This window comes from Nelumbo nucifera, chromosome 2 (genome assembly GCF_055504915.1).
Source record: "Nelumbo nucifera cultivar China Antique chromosome 2, China Antique-T2T, whole genome shotgun sequence".
In the NCBI taxonomy this organism is placed as follows: domain Eukaryota; kingdom Viridiplantae; phylum Streptophyta; class Magnoliopsida; order Proteales; family Nelumbonaceae; genus Nelumbo; species Nelumbo nucifera.
The window spans coordinates 34,432,902-34,452,318 of NC_142650.1; the positions used below are offsets into that span (position 1 = coordinate 34,432,902).

At 36.6% G+C, this 19,417-nt stretch overlaps 1 protein-coding gene across 1 annotated transcript in view; it reads right to left on the reverse strand.

The window, feature by feature from the left end:
* The window catches only part of LOC104589843 (phosphatidylinositol 3,4,5-trisphosphate 3-phosphatase and protein-tyrosine-phosphatase PTEN2A-like), a 47,009-nt gene extending 29,970 nt beyond the window's left edge, over window positions 1–17,039 (reverse strand). Inside the window, exons 1-5 of the mRNA XM_010248278.2 lie at window positions 16,905–17,039; window positions 16,219–16,776; window positions 14,998–15,099; window positions 14,854–14,910; window positions 3,235–3,300 (exon numbers count right to left, since the gene is read on the reverse strand). Of these exons, the coding sequence (XP_010246580.1) occupies window positions 3,235–3,300; window positions 14,854–14,910; window positions 14,998–15,099; window positions 16,219–16,590 (597 nt within the window). The 5' untranslated portion in view covers window positions 16,591–16,776; window positions 16,905–17,039. The remainder of the gene's footprint in view (window positions 1–3,234; window positions 3,301–14,853; window positions 14,911–14,997; window positions 15,100–16,218; window positions 16,777–16,904) is intronic.
* Window positions 17,040–19,417: the final 2,378 nt, after the last annotated feature.

Sequence of the window (19,417 nt, forward strand, 5' to 3'; positions counted from 1 at the left end):
AAGATGATTCATTTGAATACCTGGCATATTCGAAGTTGTTTAGACTTCTAGTTGGTTATGCAGCATTGCAGCAACAGTTGGAGTTGGACTGTGTGTGAAACATACCTGACCAGACAGCTCTCCCTCTTCTTTTCAGTTCTGCCAAGAAAATAAAACCCTAAAAAGACAGCACTCTTCTTCTAATAAAAAGAGTGATAATGTGTGATAGGTTCTATTGTAATAACAAAAACTAACCAATAAAAACTATTTGCAGCAAAAGAAAAGTAAAAAACAATATAAAAATATAAAAGGACCAATGTATTAAGGGATGTATTAATGTGTCTTCCATCTAGTCAAGGCGTGCACCTTGGAGTTGAGTGCCTGCCTAGTCGCCTAGGCGTGCACCTTATACAAACTTTGCATGGCGTCTGGGCGAGGCAAAGTTTGAAAACCGCCTATTCGCCTAGGTGTCGCCTTGACAACTATGGTTTTACTTTTGGTGATACATATGATGATGAAGATTGGTGTAATGTGGCTCCTATGGATGTCAGTCATATACTTTTTTGAAGACCTTGGCTATATGATCACAAAATGGTGCATCTTACAGATGCCAATACTTACACCTACCAGAAGGATGGGAAGAAGATCACTCTGCTTCCTATGAAGGAGGAAGCCACAAATCCTTCTAGGGACAGCAAGGTTGCAGGTTACCTTTCAGCCTGTAAATTCGAGGAGGAATGCAAGAAGTCAAATGTGGTGGCTGATGCTTTAAGCCAAAGATCTGTTCTATTGTCAAGTTTCAAGAATTGAGAACACAATACAGCAACAATTGTGTTTTTTTCAGCCACATATTGAAGGAATTGGATAACCCAACCAGCCAGAAGGATTGTCCATTTGTTATGATTGAAGGTTATCTATTTAAGGGAAATCAATTATGTATTCCCAAAGGGTCACTATGGGAACAAATCATGAGAGAAATGCATGTAGGAGGGTTAGGAGGTCATTTCGGTAGAGATACAGCTATGGCTATGGTGGTTGACTGCTATTTCTGGCCTCATATGTACCAAGACATGGACAAATTAGTGAGGCATTGCAGAGCTTGTCAATTGGCTGAGGGGCAATCGAAAAATACAGATCTGTACATGCCATTACCAGTGCCAGAATCACCAATGGGTACATACTAAGCATGGACTCTGTGTTAGGATTGCAGAAGACAGCAAGGGGACATGACTCAGTTTTTGTTGTGGTTGATCAATTTTCAAAGACGGCACACTTTACCCATGTTCTAAGATAGCCGATGCTACTCATGTAGGAGATTTGTTCTTCAAAGAAGTGCGATTGCATGGGATGCCAACATCTATAGTTTCCAACCGTGATGTGAAGTTTGTTCGTCACTTTTGGAGATCACTTTGGAGGCATTTGGGGACCCAACTGAAATATTCCAGCACATGCCATCCCCAAATTGATGGGCAAACAAATCTAAGCTACTCTAGTTAAAATTCTTCTGACTTGGGTATCACATTTGAAGAACATGTTAGGCTATATTTTGATAAGCAGGCAACAATAAACACAGCACAGATTCCAATTCAGCTTAATAGGTCAAGCACATAAAAGTAGCCCAACACTTTAAAAGTGAAGAAAGAGAAATTAGGTTATGCGTGTGTCTGCCTTTTATTAAGTCCAAATTTAAATTTGTCAGTATTCTCACAAAAGGAATTGTAAATCCAAATTTGTTGATCTTCTAGTCAAGTGAGGCATGATTAACATGTTTGGTCTTGAAAGTATTTTGTAATTTTCATCTTATTAAATAATACACTAATGTGAGGGCCAACTGCCCAGGTTTTGTTTTTTGGCTCTCACGGTTTTCTCATCTCAAGTCTTATTTCATATTCTACAAATTTCAAGAACAAAGATGAAAATAGGAAGCAAATGAGGCAAAAACTCCCCCCTCAAGGCTTATTGAAGCTGAACTTTGATGGGAGTAGCTAGGGCAACCCAGGGCCTTCTAGGTGAGGAGGTGTTTTGAGAAACGAGGCTGGAGAGGTTATCTTTCTCTACTCTGGCCCAATGGACGTTGGGAATTCTAATTCTGTTAGAGCAGAATTGCTAGCTGACATACAAGGAGTACTTGCAAAGAATTGGATGGTTGAAGGGGACTCAAGGTAGTGCTGGAGTGGTTAAATAATCTGGAGGATGTTGTGTGGGGTTACAAGAATGACCTAAAGAAATTCAAATGGATGACAAGGAATATGTCTGTTTCAATATTGTGGGTGGCGATATCAGCTAATGCCCAATTTTTTAAAACGCGGAAGCATAACGCAAGATGTTCCACTACCTAGAGGTGTGAGGCATAGTTCAGAATGTAAGAGGCATAAGCCTCCCAAACACAAGGAGGCGTAAGCCTCCTTAAGAGGTGGGGGAGGAGGAGGAAGGGAAGGAGGAAGAAGAGGAAGGAGGATCTCATTTTTCTTTATTTTTAATAAAAATCTTTTATATTAAGAAGAATGAAGATGCATAGCACTAGTTGAAAGAAAGAGCGGCATCTCGCGCCTTCCCAAGGGACTGACAATAGTTTCAAATAGGGAAACATTGTTTTGGGCTCAACTGTAATTTTGTATTACCACTCATGTACTTTTTGCTTTAGCTTATGTGTTTTCGGTTTGGAGAGGCAGCATCTCACGCCTTCCCAAGGGACTGTTCTTGTAATCTCTCTTTGATTTAATGGAAATGTGATATTTTATCTATCAAAAAAAAACAAATGAGTCAAAAATTGGACCCGTGTGCTATTGTACCACAAGTAGCAAAGAAAACCAATAAGTTTTATTGATACAAAAACTATTGACAGGGTACTACTCCAATTGTAGAGATTTTTCCAATATAAAGAGAGAGAAGACAAATTCTGATTCTTTTGCCAGAGGGTGACAGAGCATTCACCTAAGTTTTCTCTACCCACTACACAAGAAAACTCTTTCAAGAGTCCAAAACTGAAACCATAAGAAAAATATTCAATGGCAAGACTTACGAGAAGAGAAGAAAGAAAGAAAAAAATACAATAAGGGAAAAAAAGAAAGAGAATCAATTCATCCAACCTACAGGTTGATCACCTCTATTTTACTTTAGTATTAGGTTATAGTACAAGTTTTAACCTTCTAGGTTGACCTGCATTAATTAATAAACAACATAGCTGACATCTGTAACCTAATAACTATTAGATTCTAACAAAGAACGAAGTAAATAACAAGGAAAGGCACACACCTTTCCCTCAAATAGTGATGCATCATACAACCTCTCTGAACAAAGATTGTACACTTTGTATCTTCCCTGCAAACAGAAGCGTGGAAATGATATCAAGTTCATTCAACTGATAATATATAATACAAATTACAGAATTACTTGCATGATATATTTAATGACCTAAAGTGCAATGCCATCAACAGCAAAAGCCAGAACCATGCTCCAAATAGAAAAGACAGGGTCTTTGCAAATAAGCAAACTTAGTACACCTTTGAGCAGACAATTAACTGGGTAAATCAATATAAAAAAAAAAACACGAAAACCACAGTAGAGAAGAAACAAGAAGTGCTTCCCCTTTTTGAAAATAGATATTTTCTTAGATCAACCAGAAAATGGAACAGGCCTGAGGAACCAAAAAGGAATAGCTGACCAAATACAATGGGAAAATGTAAGAAGAGAGGAATAGCTGGCCAAATACAATGGGAAACTGTAAGAAGAGAAGCCAAGTAAAAAAATATATCATGTATACCCCGACTAAATCCCAAAGAAAGTAAGAAAAAGTAACAGTTGAAGGATGAGTTCATCTTGACACTGAAGGAAATCCTAGAAACAATTACTCCACTCTTCATCACCAGTATTTTTTTTTGGGATGGGGTGATTAATGGAATAAAAAATTGATCAATAAAAGAGAAAAGAAAGCAGAGGTTGTAAGCTTCCTCATCCTACTTTTTCTTATTAGTCCTCCCACATCTTAGTTTGTAGAGTTAGAAACTTTAACACCACATTATCATTTTCATTTCCATATTATGTTTCTTTATTCCTCATGTCAATTGTTAGTTTGTTACTTTGTCAAGCTTGCAATGACTTCACCATTTGAAAAAGAAAATTTTCTTTTCTAAAAAGGGAAACTGAAAGAAAGATGGATAAATTGTCTTTCCATAAATAAAGGATCTAACCCATTCCCTACCCCCCCCCTGTTCGGTTTCATATTGGAATTATGCCTTAGTCACTCGCCACCTTCTTTTTCAAAATTGGTTCATTCCCTATGATGATGATAATGTAAAACATTAAAACCCTTAGATTGTACAGAAAAGTTTGTAAATTACCAATCTTTTAAATAATAAACAGAAACAATAGGCCAGAGGCCATAATTCAAAGGGTATTTTGTCTCAGGGACATTATACTGCAATGCGAATATCCAGATATTGGTGTAACTGAGTTACTTCTATCAAATGGCATGAAAATATGCTACAAGTGCAGACTTCCTTGATGGAAGTGAGGAAAACCGGTGATGTGCAACTCTCAGAAGGATCCACCCAATGGCTTTACTCCGGCAACAAAGTGGAGAAAGGAGGTGACAGTGGAAAAGAAAAAATTTCTGTTTGAGGATGCGAATGGAGGCTCCGCGGTAAAAATTAGAGAGAACAGGCAATCTATGGTGATTATGATCAAAGAATCTTTGGACTGGCTTAAAGGATTCATTGATGGGCGAGCGATATGAGTATGGAAGAGAGAAGATAGTCTGCAATGGTAAAAAGCAACAACAGGGGTTCTTTAATCTTTTGTTGACGGAAACTTTTGGAAAAAAAACGAAGCCAAATAATTGTATCCCAGAGGGTAGGGGAAAACAAGGCTGAGTCAAGATTACATAGGCATTAGAGGACTTGGCACAGAGGAGGTGACAGAACAAGAGAGGTATGGAGGCATCGACTAAGCAAAATTCCAAGTTGGTTGAGGGGCAAGTTGGAAGGAAAAAAGAAGATATTGAGGAGGAAATAGGTGTAGTGTTTTGACCTCACCAAAAATAATGGAGGGTACAATGGAAGATTGGAGGAAGAGATGGGTAGTTACTGCAGAAAAGAAAATAGTGGATTGGAAAGGAATCTGGGTGGATCTCTCAACTGTTTTCCAATGTGAGAACTCACCCTGGCCAATGCCATTTGATGAGAAGATAGCTATTGCCAACTTCAGTGGAGGCACTATCGAAACAACAAATATTATGACCAAAAGAGGGCTGGATGCTGATCAAAAGCTGGAATCCATCCTATAATGAAAAAGGAGCTGGAAGGAGGAAGATCTGATATCAGAATTTTCGGGCTCCCCTTCAACCTGTGGAAGATCCAAGTTATGGATAAAGTAGCAGCAGTCTATGGAGGCGTTTTAGATGCTTTTAACTTCCCTGACCTCTGTGCTGTGAGGGTGAGGATTATGGGAGCAAAACCGGATTTAATCCCATGTGCTTTGGACTTGTTTACCAAAGGCAGATGGAGAAAACTTTGGATTGCATCGGAAGCTGAAGTGCTTCTTCGGGGAGCAGAAGAGGAGCTAGAGTCATTTGCGGAGATTTTAGGGTGTGAAAGAGGGGAGTGGCCGTTGAAATATTTAGGTTTACCCCTTGGTGGCAACCCAAGGTCAATAAGCTTTTGGAATCCAATAGTTGAGAGAATTGAGAAAAGATTAAATGGATGGAAAAGAAGGTACGATTCTTTAGGGGGAGAATCACTTTGATAAAATCAACCTTGGCTAATCTCCCTATGTACTTCATGTTTGCTTTTAGGATGCCTCAAGCAATTGTGAATAGGGTGGAAAAACCGATGAGAGACATTTTGTGGGAACTAGGAGATAGTAAAAAGGATTATTTGGTGAATTGGGAAAAGGTGGTGAAAAGGAAAGAAGAGGGTGGGTTGGGTCTAGGTAACATTTGTAAGTAAAACCTTGCTCTTCTATGTAAGTACTTGTGGCGCTTCCCCTTAGAGAATGACAGGTTGTGGCATAAAGTGGTTTCAAGTATTCATGGGCTTGCTAGGAATGGATGGGATGCCAGTGTTCTGCAAAGAGCTAATCTTGTAGCACCGTGGAAAGCAGTGCATGGTATTCTTTCTCAATTCCTTGAGCATATCAAGTATGATCTGGCTTCTAGTAATAGGATAAGATTCTAGGAAGATGTGTGGATTGGAGATAGTCCCTTGAAAGATATGTTTCCCTCTCTATATGTTCTCTCCAAGGTTTAAATTATCAATATGCACCTGTATATCGGCATGGGCATATCGGTACTTAAAATGACACGCTTTTATATTTTTTTTTGTTTTTTTTTCAAATTTTGGTTTTTGGGCCTATTTTTAACTATATTTTTTATTAAACAGAGGCTGGTTCCCGAAAGACCTGTAAATATGCATATCGTGAAGCCACCGATACGATACACTCAATACTGGGCATACCGTATCGAAATTTTGAAGCTTGGTTCTCTTTAATCTCAAGGAGAAACTTGTGTTTGATTTCTTTGGGTCTCCCCTCCTCCCCTAGGGAGGGTTGGAATTTGGGGTTAGTGAGAAACCTTAAAGAGTCAAAAATTCTCTTTATTTTATCAATTTTTTTTCTCATCAGTGTAACCTGTTAAATAGTCCGGGTGGTCGTGTCCTTGATGATATAGGGGATGACAATAGGGTTTGGTCTCTCAGTCCCTCGGGTCATTTACCTATAAATCCTTTTTCTCTTCCCTTGTGTCCACTTCCCTTCCCCATTCCTTTCATATGAAAGAAGTTCGGTGTGCCCCTATCCCCCAAAAATGAGTGCCTTTTGTTAGGGAGTTTATCGCGGGTGCATCAACATGTGTGATATGCTGCAAAAGAAAAGGCCAAATTGATGCTTGTCTCTTAATTGGTATATTTTGTGTAAGTTGAATGGTGAGAATGTTTTCCATATTTTAATCTCTTGTCCCTTTGCTGGTTGTATTTGGGAATGGTTCTGCTCTCTTTTTGGTTGCAGGTGGATCCCTCTTGTCAGCTTGGAAGGGCTCTTTAGCCCATCTTTTCTGAGGAGAACAAAGAGAAGAGGTAGAATCTTATGGAAGTGTGCAAGGGCAGCAGTGGTGTGGTCAGTTTAGGAGGAAAGGAGCCTAAGAATCTTTGAGGAGAGAAAGAAATAAGGAGGCAATATGGGAGAGTGTTACCGTAAGAACTGCACATTGCGTGAAAACGTTGAAATTATTCTCAGATTTCTCAATGGGAGACATTTTCCAAAACTGGAGGTCAATTGCCCTTTTCTTCTTCTAGGAAACAAAAGACCCTAGAGGCTTGGTGTCCCCCAAGTGGCAGGTAGACTATGCTGAACTTTGATGGAAGTAGTTTTGGCAATCCAGGGCCTTCTGGAATTGGTGGAGTGTTTAGAGATGGGAGTGGGAATATTTGTGGTTTGTTTTCAGGTCCTATCAATCAAGGTGATTCAGTGAGAGCTGAATTCATGGATGCTATTGTTGGGATGCAAAAGGCTAAGGTTCTGGGAATTACAAGGCTGATTGTTGAAGGGTCAAGGGGATTCAAAAATAGTCATTGGTTGGTTGAAAAAAGGAGAAGGGTTAGGAGGTCCTGCTAATGGTTTGGCGGATGGATTAGCTAAGCAAGGAGTTCATAGACATCATTTGTTTTGGGCTCAAATGTTAATTGTATGGGGGGTTCTTTGTTGTAAAGGGTCTTTATCCTAAACAACTCCTTGTTGTACTCTATTTTCTTTAATCCTAATAAAATGTCTTGAGTTGCTGATCAAAAAATAAATAAATTCGAAAGGTCAATTCCAGCTTTTACAATCCTTGCTTATTAGTTGACACTCCTACAGAATGTCCAAGAAATGGCTAAAGGTTTAATAATTAAAACATGTTAGCTTCTACTTCTGAATTAGATCTTTGGAAGAATTTGAGATAATCTTCTTTATGTGAAAGTAACGAGAATATGGATAACATTTAATAATCTTCAGAGCTGTGAAGATCAGAAGCTTGAAATATGTATTGTAACACATGAAGAGTAATTCTTGTGGAGCTTACATGTGTTTTGAAAAATGTACATGTTATGGTGGGACAGATATTCAAAAGGGCCCACAAAATCCTTCATGCTTCATGCAGGTCTCACTTCAAGTCTGTCGTTGCTTGTAATATAATCATGTGTGTGGTTATGATAGTTCTTGTGGAGCCAACATCTGTCTCAGATTAGGGTTAAAAGAGTTGTATCATGCATTCCCTTTTATCATATCTGGACTCCTATAATGTTAAACATGGCATCTACGATCTGACTCAAGAATCTAAGCCAAAGACTCATCATCATCATCATTATCCAAGCCTTACCCCAACTATATGGGGCCAGTTAAATCTAAGCCAAAGACTATCTTCAGGAAATGGGAAACTAATTGACCTTAAATTGCATATGCAACTGCAACAATGACCATTAGAACATCGTGAGGTATTGTATAACTCGTAATGACCTGGGTCAGCCAAGTACACCACATCATGATTTGAGAAACTAGTTTTTGAACTCATGACTCATCATCAACATTCATCATTGGCAAAACCTTCTTCTCATTCATTATTGTCTTTTATGGATATTCTCCTGATTCATCATTGTTACAGCATAAGACAGTTGTACTTCCTTTTTCTAATCAGTTAGAAAGCACTATACTTCCATGTAAATATCTCCACAAGTTGTATTTAAAATGCAGTTTAATCTAACACACCCCCAATGGTAACCTCCATAGCCTCTCTTGATCAAACTAAACTTTTATGGTTGTAGAAGGGGCCAAGTGCCCAAGCTTCTAATTTGCAACCAGCATATTAACAGTTTCGAATCTCCCTCCACTTCTAACTGTTGCATTCCCCATTGCTTTGCCAATCTGAGACCTTGGAGAAAAGCAAAAACTTCTGCCCTTAAGGAGTCTTCCACTACTACAGGGCCAGCACTCTACCCCCTCACGTCTGAAACACCCCCTATATCTGAGGGGCCTGGGTTGCCTACAGAGCTTCCATGAAAATTCAGTTTCACTCTAGAACAAGGTGGCGGAGTCCAACTTTCTTGTTCTGAAGGAGAGAAGGATGAGGAACCAGCTATGACACTCCACCCTCTAGTGAAGTCAGTAAAGGAAAACTCTTTAAAAAGCTCCAAAGCTTTCAGCTAATGTATGATCCTGGTGGTGTTGCTCTCTATAAGTGCTTCCTTGGGTCTTTCCTGCCCTTGGAAAATCCTATTCTTTCTCTCCTGATCTCTTCCCAGACTGACCATATGCAAGGTTTAAAATGTTGATGTCGATGGAAATGTCGCTTACTAAAACATAAGACATATGTCGGAAATGTCGAGGGGAAATATTGTAAAAATTAGAGACATTGTGGAAATATTATGAAATATGTGGAAATATGCAATGATATTTTGTAAAATGATAAAAGAAGCATTAATACATATTTCTAGACTATTATCTTATTCCCAACCATTATATAAAGCTAAGAAACTAAGATCAATAACAAATTAGTAAATGATGATTTACTGATTTATTATGCACTTTGATGTTTTAACAAGGTTATCCGATATTATAAATTCTAATATATTTATTTCACACTAGTAAATAGAAATACATTTATTCTGATTTTTTAAATATTAAAGTTACAATACACTATGTTTTATTATAAATTTAATAAACCGATTCTCCTTTTTGTAGTATTAAGATTATGATAAATTCTGATTTCTTATAAAACTTAATGAATTTATTATGATTTTTAATACTAAATTTATAATAAGTATAAAATTAAATAAATTTATTCTGATTTTTTATATTAAATTTAGAATATGATTTATTATAAAATTTAATAAACATTTTCTGATTTTAATAGATATTTTAAAAATACTAACTAGTTAATATTTTATTACTTGAAAAATATTTTATGTTTTATATTATAAAGTAATTAATTTATTCTTTTGTTTTTATTTTTTGTTAATTCTTTTTTATAAATATTTTATTTGAAATATTAAATAGAAACTATTAATGGAATAATTTATATTAATATACTGTATTATATTAATATAATATACTAATATATTATATTATTAATGTACATTAGTCGACATCCTGTCGACATAATAGGAAAAAATGTTTTTTTTTTTTTGTTATTTGGACCGATTTGGTCGGCATTTCTGAAATATAGGAAATGTCGACCAAAATAATGTAATTTTTATATTACCATCCATTTTCATGTCGGTGAGCCTCGACATTAACATATGTCGGGTGACATTAGCGAAATGTCAAGACATTTGAAACCATGATCATATGATAGTTGTTCTTGTTGTTTTCCATGTTGCCTTGCCTCTCTTCTTTGCTAACTGGAAAAGGCTAGAGTTGACACACGAAGGAGTCATCCACTTGCAACCAAAGAGAAAGGAGAACCGATCCCAAATACAAGAAGTAAAAGGATAGGAAATAAATAGATGAGCCACTGTCTCACCACTCCTTAAGCAAAGGCAACAAACATGTGCGGAAAGGCACTAATCTTTCCTTTTTCTTTGAAGTACGTCCAAAGTATTGACCTTTTGGAGAACCACTTCCTAGCAAAAAACCATAACCTTTGGTGGAACAGAAGTACCCATACTTGTTTTGCGTGGAAAGGGGTAGGCACAACAACAAAACTAAGTAAAACATTGAAAAATGAAGACCAAGAAAATATCCCTGAGGAGAACTTTGACCAAATTCTATTATTTGGGCAAGCCTGGTCCAGAAAAACAGCACCCAACAATAGCTCATCTGCAAAGGCCACTTCTGAGTCCCTCAACCCTCTCCTTAGTCCCAAGTCCTACGAACCCTCATCCACACAAAGGAAATGACCCTCAATTTGTTTAAAGAAAGAGAATACATAACCGGGAACCTGTCCTTAAGAGGAGCGTTTCCAACCCAAGTGTCCTCCCAAAACAAAATTTTGTTACCTAAGCAAGCATAATACCTTATGAATGGTTGAAAAGAAGGTAGGACTCCAACAATTGCTTTCTGGGGGATAAACAAGAGGCCCCAGGGTCAAGGCCAGCATCCCATCCATTTGTTTCCATACCATGAATGCTTTACTACCACCTAATGCCACAAGGCCCACAAGCTATCCTGCTCTAAGGGAAATCTCCATAACCACTTTCCTAACAAGGTTAGGTTTCTCAATCTAATATTACTAATGCCTAAGCCTTCGTCCTCTCACCTCCTAGTGACAATTTCCCACTTCACTAGTTAATCTTTTTAAGCTCTTTGTAGTTATATCTTGAAGCAATGGAGACCGCATTTTTTGTTTTTTTCTCCTACATTAACTCTCCTTGCAGTGACTCTCCTTGCAGTGACAATTTCCCACTTCCTAGTGACTCTCCTTGCAGCTACAGTCTTAAGCATGCCCTTCATTAACTCCAAGTTTTGTCCATTACAATACCCTCTCAAATCTTAATTTGTAATCCTTGTAACCCAATCATAGCCCAACCATCCAGCCCTTAGTCCTAAGCATGACTTTCGTTAACTCCAAGCTTTGTCCATTACAATACCCTCTTAAATCTTAATTTGTAATGCTTATAATCCAATCATAGCCCAACCATCCAGTCCTTAATCTCCTACGGTTTGCATTGCCAAACCAAACTCTTACTACAACTATCTCCCCATCTTAAAATCAGCACTTAAACCACATTCTATGAATCCCTTTAATTCAACATCTACCAAAAACCCTGCTGAAATTTACTTGCAACTGTTACTTATTATGCTGCATTTGGTAACAGTGAAAATGCAAATATGTTGGTTTCATGAAAGTGCAAACTTTATCTGGTTTTGCATTGATAATTCTATTCTCACCAAATGTATTTGGCTGTGATGTGTATAAACACGAATTTCAAGACTGCAATCTACCTTTTTTACATTGACCAACTTTGAGTGCAAAAGTTTGCTTTCAAAAATAAAGCAAATTTTGCTCCCGTTTTAATGCAAAAAATGTTTACTTTCGTTTCCAGTACAAAATCAAATTCTACCAAACACCTGCAAAACTAAACCAGATTAGAAATTTGCTTTGGTTCAGTATTTGCACTTTTACCAAACGCAGCCTTAGTTTTTTAATCAATAAAAATAATTAAGGCTTAAAAGGAGTAAACAAAACCTTACAGAGAATACAAAAGCCAAAAGAAAATAAAGGAACAATGCAATACAAAATGAACCACCGAAGCTAAACCAGGACTACTGCACACCATTACAACTCTCTTTGGCCACCAGTTTTTTTTTTTTTTTTTTGAATTGGAAACGGTAACTTCATTACTGAAAATTAAGTTACAATTGTCAACCCCTAAGATAGGAGTTGGGCCCAAGTAATTTGAATTACAGAATTGCCCAGAACAAGTTTTCCCTCACTGTCCCTTGTTTGGCTAAGGTATCAGTCAGACCATTAGCTGATCTTCTTTTCCACTTGAAGCCTGCATCAAGCTCCCTTGTTATATTGAGAATTTCCCGTATGGGTTGTCAATACATCCATGCTCCCAACTTGCCTGATTGCAGCCAGTCCATTAACAATTTAGAATCTCCACTTGGTGTAATCCCAATTGCTTGGCATATTTTACACCTTGAAGCAGAGCCATCACTTCTGCTCGCAATGAGTCTCCCACCCCTAACGGCCCAGAGAACATAGCAATAATTCTCCCATCTCCATCTCTGAATACTCCCCATATACTTAAAGGCCCTGGGTGACCTCTTCAGCCACCAGTTTTGGCCAAATAATTAACCAAAAGTTAGCAAAAAAAAAAACTAGACATCCATTTCAATGAGTTGTTCAACAAGGACTTCAAAGCTTCAAATCTGCCCACAACTTCAGCCACTAAATCTCTTAAGTAGTCTTAGGAGAACATATTCAGTTTCATTTAGCCTATTACTGTACTAACTTCACAAACTTAGATCACATATTGGTTCTTCCATGACCCAAGTTGGTCTTAGCTTATTCCCCAGCATTGTTTTCAAGGGGTTGCGTAGGTGACAAAGTGCTCTTGGTGGGGAGACCAGCTTGAACTCCAATGACTTGTATTAAAAATCCCATCTAGGTAACTAGGTGCCTGCCTAGGCAACAAAAATGACAAGGTGAGTGCCTTATTTTAATATTATTACCATGGTCACATCTTTCTTTTTTTGATCAATAACAATCAGCTTTATTAAATTAGAAGGAAGCAATCACAAAATACAGGGGAGGTAAAATGACTTAACTCCCCATCAACAAATTACACAAAGAGATAATATTAGAAATTAGCCCAAAACAAAGACACCCTATTCACCCCTTGCTTAGCTAACCCATCAGCAAAAGAGTTGGCATTTCTTTTCACCCAGCTGTACTTCACCTCAATGTCCCTAGCGAACCATTTGAACTTTTTCCTTTCATTACTGTAGCTCCACATGGTACTGTTGTTTTCCTTTAGCCATCTAACCACCACCTCTGAATCACCTTCAATGACCAATCTTCTTATGTTCAATTGTCTTGCTCTTTGGATCCCTTCCAAAACCGCAGAGATCTCAGCCCTAAGAGAGTCCCCTTCTCCAATTGGCCCTGAATACAAGGCCAGAATAGACCCTTCCACATTCCTGAAGACACCCCCGATCCCAGACGGTCCTGGATTTCCAATACTACTCCCATCAAAGTTCAGTTTTATAAATCCAGAGGGTGGGGAAGTCCAAGTGGGGCTGGAAATTCTCTTAACTGGAGCAGAGTTTGCTATCTCTTTCCAATTTCTCAGCAAGTCAGTCATGGAAAAGTCTGTAAAAAGGTCCAATGATTTCAGCTGGTTAATCACCCTTAGGTGTATCAGATCTGTTAAGTTCTCTGCTGTTCTCTCCTTGTCTGAAAATATACGAGAATTCTTTTCTTCCTATAAGGACCAACAAACTACTACCCTAATGCATCTCCACATAATCCTCCCTCTTTTCTTAGGCCAACTGAAGAAGGACGAAGAGAATAGAGTTTGCACAATCAAGGGAGGAGTCCAATTACACCCAAAAAGGGATAAAGCCCACTCACAAATAGATTTAGCAAACAAGCAAGTAACCATAAGGTGGTAGCCAGTTTCCCCATCAACCTTACAGAGAGAACACCAATTTGGGGATATATTAGTATGTAACTATGTATATTGACACATCCTATCATATGCAACATATAAACCATGCTTTACTTAAGGGTTTGACAAGAAGTTTCTTTTTTTCTTTTACAACTACTTCTTTCTCTCATATTGAAGTAGAACTTGTTCTTTTCCCTTTTCTCCTCTTAAAGATTCAATTAGTATAAAGATTATAGCTAATATTGTGTTTGAAATATAAAGATTGATAGAAAATCAATGTTATAATTGAAGAGCATTGCCATGTTTTCAATTTATATTCATGTTGTTTGGTATATAAAACTAGGAAATTAACCTAGATTTTTTTTCTTTGTAAAATTTATACCCACTGGCCACTGTAGCCTAGAATCACTTATATGCCTAGATAACAAGGTTCCCCAGTATGATTCTCCTAGAGGCTAAACCATGGATTTTAAAGAAGTAAAGTGTTTCCTTTGCATACCCTACATCAACAAAACACACAAGAACAGAGAACAAGACCAACAGACATCATAGAAATCAATACTCTTAACAGAAAAATCTATTGACATTACAAATAAGATATAAGGCTTAGGAGTTGATATACAGGATTGCTTATACACTAGACCACCAGGGGAACAACTTATAATTTGACCTTCATTCAACATGTGATAACTGCATCTTGAGCTTAAAATAGAGTATACAGTAACACTAATAAAATTCATGTTGGCAAGCTAATTCAACCTTACCCTAAGATAAGAAGTAGTTGTATCATTACCTTGTGGTGAGTCTCAAAAAACTTGATTACTTCTTCCATGTGGTTCCGGTAGAACCCCTGCATGACATTTCTTAAATTATCTCATAAAGATGGTGTAAAACTCAACCAGTTAAAATTCAAGAGAAAGCTATTTTAATTGCTTACCTCAACATATCCAAAAAACCCAGAGCTCATATCGCCAGCAGGAAATCCCATGGCAATAATGTTTTCAGTGATATAAGTCATATCCAAATCAAACCCCCCTTCCTGAAACCAGGTATATAAATAATGATCATTACACAAATCACTGACAAAATCCAGGAAGGCAATATCTTGAGATGGGGCTAGCAGATTCTTGTAAGATTTTGAAACCCTTATAATTATCCACTCATAACACTTCAAGAATATCAGGATACACCATTGAATGATCCGCTTAAACAAATAACTGCAATAGTAATCAGCTCCATAGATGATTGAAACTAGGACCTCTTACCACGGTCATCTTTTTTTTTTCCTTTTTTTTTTCTTTTTTTTTTTGAAAAGAGATGAGACAAATTTTACTAATAAAAAAACAAGAGTACAACCAGACCCCCAAGAACATCTCACAGGCTCCTAGATCTCAGCAGTCAGCAACAACACAAGGTTTTGCTGTTTGAGCCCTGCAGCTGAAATCCAAGATACCAGCTTTCCAAAAGATAAAACTCCTCCACATCCTTAGAGGTCTGGTGGAACAGTCTTCTATTTCTTTCAGACCACACAGTCTTGTGTTTCTTACAACCTTCATCTTGCAAACATAAACTTCCAGTAAAACTCTTTCTAGAGTTCCTAACGTAATGCAGATGGGATGCACTTAGTGGTGTGCTCAATCCTCCGCGATAAAGGTAATGAGAGTATCTTATAAACATAAAACCTCCATTAAAGCTCTTTACAGAGCTCCTAAAGTAATGCAAGATCAGGCACATTTAATGGTATGTTCAATCCTCCCCAACAAAGGGGCACCAGCACTTCATGATAATAAAGAAAAAGACATTAGATATAGAAAAGGACAAGAAATTTATGTTAGCAGTAAAAGATTTGCACCTGTCAATCTAGGGTATTACCTATTAAATTTAAGGTACAGTGCAAGAAACCCGTAATTCTAATGATACATCTCTATTCCATTTATTAAACGGATCCAATCTGAGACCCGATGAAAGGGGAAGAGTATTGAGAAACCAATACAATGTAGCATTTTCTGGGTTTAATTGCCATAAACTCTTAGATCAGAAATGCACTTCAAGATATAAAATTAAGTTCAGAAAAGCTAGTATTCTGACTAGAATAGAAAGAAAACAAAATAAAAAGACAATTACAGTGATTATAAAGAAAATTACAGAAGTGTGCTACCTGGTATCTTCTTTTATTCTGAGACACAATGTGTCGAGCCTTGACCTGCACAGCCTTAACCGCGCTCCTCGACGAATCAACCAACCCTTGGGTGATTGACCCAAAAACACCAGGCTGCGCAGCTGTTGAAGTGCCCTCAGCATTCTCATCAGACACAGGATCTTTCGGAGATAACCGCAATCCCAATCCACCGGTAAAACGTGCAAACGTTGACTTCCCGGCAGTTCCAGTCTGTGACTCTTCTTGCCCCGAAACCGAGGGCTGTGGGCTTCTGAGACTTCTGGCCCATGACGATATGCCAGAAGCAGTAAATAGTGATGGTGCTTCACGTACAGAGCTTTCTCTTATAGAAGCTGCAGCTTCTGAATCCATTTCTACCACATAAACTCGTCTCGACACAAATCACAGCTTTACATACAAACGCCCATCATGTAAAATCAAAAGCTATTTATGGCGTTCGAATTGCAGATGCAAAACCTACTAGATATTGACTATTGAACACACTGAGCGTAAATCAACGCAGAAACGAATTCAATTTTGATATCTGCAGATCTGAGCCTGAACCCAATAAAAATAAGCATAAATTAACGCCGAAATCAAAGCAAAGTTCTCTTCCATAGATCTTACTAAATCCTAAAACAAATCTCAGCAACAAATTCACACGCATACAAGGGGGAGAGAGAGACCTGGCTTCAGACTCGTCGTTCCACAGTACAGAGAGAAAGAGAGGAGCAAAGTGCAAAGAGAGACCCGCAGATCACTTCGGAACGAAAGAAATGAGATCGATCTTTGGACTTGGGGACTTGGGAACTTGGGGCGGGACCGAACATGCAACGTGGCAGGATCAGAGACGATCAAATGGTCGTACACCAAAAATCAGCCGATCGGATGAGTATTAAGCATTTGATCTTATCAAAATATCTTTAAACATTAACATGAGAAAGGGTAGCGGTTAGCACCACTCACCGCTGCGGTTACTGATGCCTTTGAACACTGGAATGATTGTCTGGGTCCCATTATTTAAAATAGGGAAATTGTCTAAAATTCACCGTAATTGTCTGGGTCTCTTAGACTCATCACAACTTTTTAAAACATCTAAAATTTATCAAGTCAATAAGTTTGTATTTTTTAAAATTCACCTTTCGTTAGAGCACCGCTAATATTTTTTATCAAAGATGTCCACATCAACACAAATAACAAATTTTATGACCAAATTACCCATGGCGAATTAGAGGAAAATGGTCTTTTCATTTTTCAATTTTTTTTTACTTTTTTACTGTTTTGTTATAATTTCCAATATTTTTTATAATTTCTGTTTTTTATATTTCTTCTATTTTTTATATTTTTCCCTTTTCTACCATCTATAACATTTCCTATATTTTTTGTTATTTATTTGCACTTTTTGTGTTTTTTTATAATTTTTGGTGTTTTTTCTATAATTTTTATTTTCTGATTTTGTTTTTCAATTTCTATAGTTTCTATAATTTGAAAATAATTTTTTATTTTGTGTGCAATTTCTGTAATTCTTATATTTTTTGTACTTTTTGTGTTTTTATATTTGAAAATATTTTTTGAACTTTTTCCTTATTTCATGTCTAAATATTAAATTATATGTATATATTTTATATTTTTCTATGAAGGTTAAAATGGTAATATATTAACAGCTGTTAGTCTCTTTAATATCAAGTTAGTGACATGGTGAGTTTTAGACTTTTTGAAAAATTGTGGTGAGTTTAAGAAAAATGTTGAAAACTCATGGTGAGCTTTTGACAATTTCCCTTTAAAATAAAATCAACTTTTGCGTCACGTCTTTACAAGAACCACCAGTCGCCCATGACACTAGCATTGCTTTTAAAAATAAACCACTTCAAAGTTCTAGTCCAAAGACCAACCAAAAGGCAGAGGTGAGGCTATTAGTTGTTCTAGAGGCGAGGCCTAAGCCTCTTGCATGGATATCTATAAACATATTTATTATAATTTTTTAGGGAAATTATCATTAAAACCCACTTAACAAATTTTTATTTGAATTGTCATAACAAATTAAAACTTCAAAATCCTTTTTTTATCACATTTCCCTTATATTTAGGGGTGCAACTTTTGCGGGTTATGGTTGAAATTTTGTTAAAATTTCAATGGGCCCAACCCAAAGCCTAAGCCCGAAACAATGTAAATTGTTAACTCAGGCCAACTTGACTTGCATCCTTACTTGTATTAGCATCAATTCTTTGCGTCACTTTCTAATTGTACAACATTTGTTAGGTGAGGGTAAATTAAGTTTTCCCTTTTTAAGGGAAATTTCACCTATTTTTTATAGCAATATAAATAATATTAATACAACATTATATATACAAATTAAATTTATTTGTCATTTTTATACAATATGCAATTTATTTTCAAAAATTTTGTATTTTAGTTTGTTTCATTATTATAATTTTCTTCAATAGAAGAGGGTTATGTGGATTATTAACACCATATATTTGGGATAGGGTTTGCATAATGATGGACTTCATATTTATAGCCTTTTATATTTAAATAAAATAAAAATTTTCTTAATTTACATAATATTTTTCAATATAAACTAATTCATAAATTTTTCAAATGAATAATTTTCATCATATACAATATTTTTTTTGGAACTAAATGGCTTGTAAGTAATTTAATGTGGACAAAATTATTTAAAAATTGTGTTCAATCTTTTATTATAGTGATTTTTTTACTTTATCTATTTTTATTAAAGAAAAATCATAACACGTATTTTTAATATGTAAATTAATGGGTCCTATAGTCACATGCCATGGATGAATATGTGAGTGAATATGATATTCTAACATGTACATTTAGTAAGAAAAATCAAAAGAGATATTTTTGGATAAAGAGAAATTTTGATTTTAAATAATTTACTTTATTTATAGCCAACTAATTAAATAATTTCTTGAAATTTGGGTGTAGTGTGTCATTTCTAGAGAACGTCCCTGAGCATGAAAAGACAAATTTAGTAGTTATATTCATGAGATGGCTAAAGTTTTAGTGTTGTTGCCAATAACCTAATGCAACCCTTATCCTTTATCTTTATCTGGGATTGGAACCACCAATGTAGACAAGCTCACATTGGCGGAGTTAGGTGTATTATAAGTAATATATTTTAATTTATTTTTCAACTAGAGGGGGGGCGTACAATGCACACCTGCATGGCCCTGTG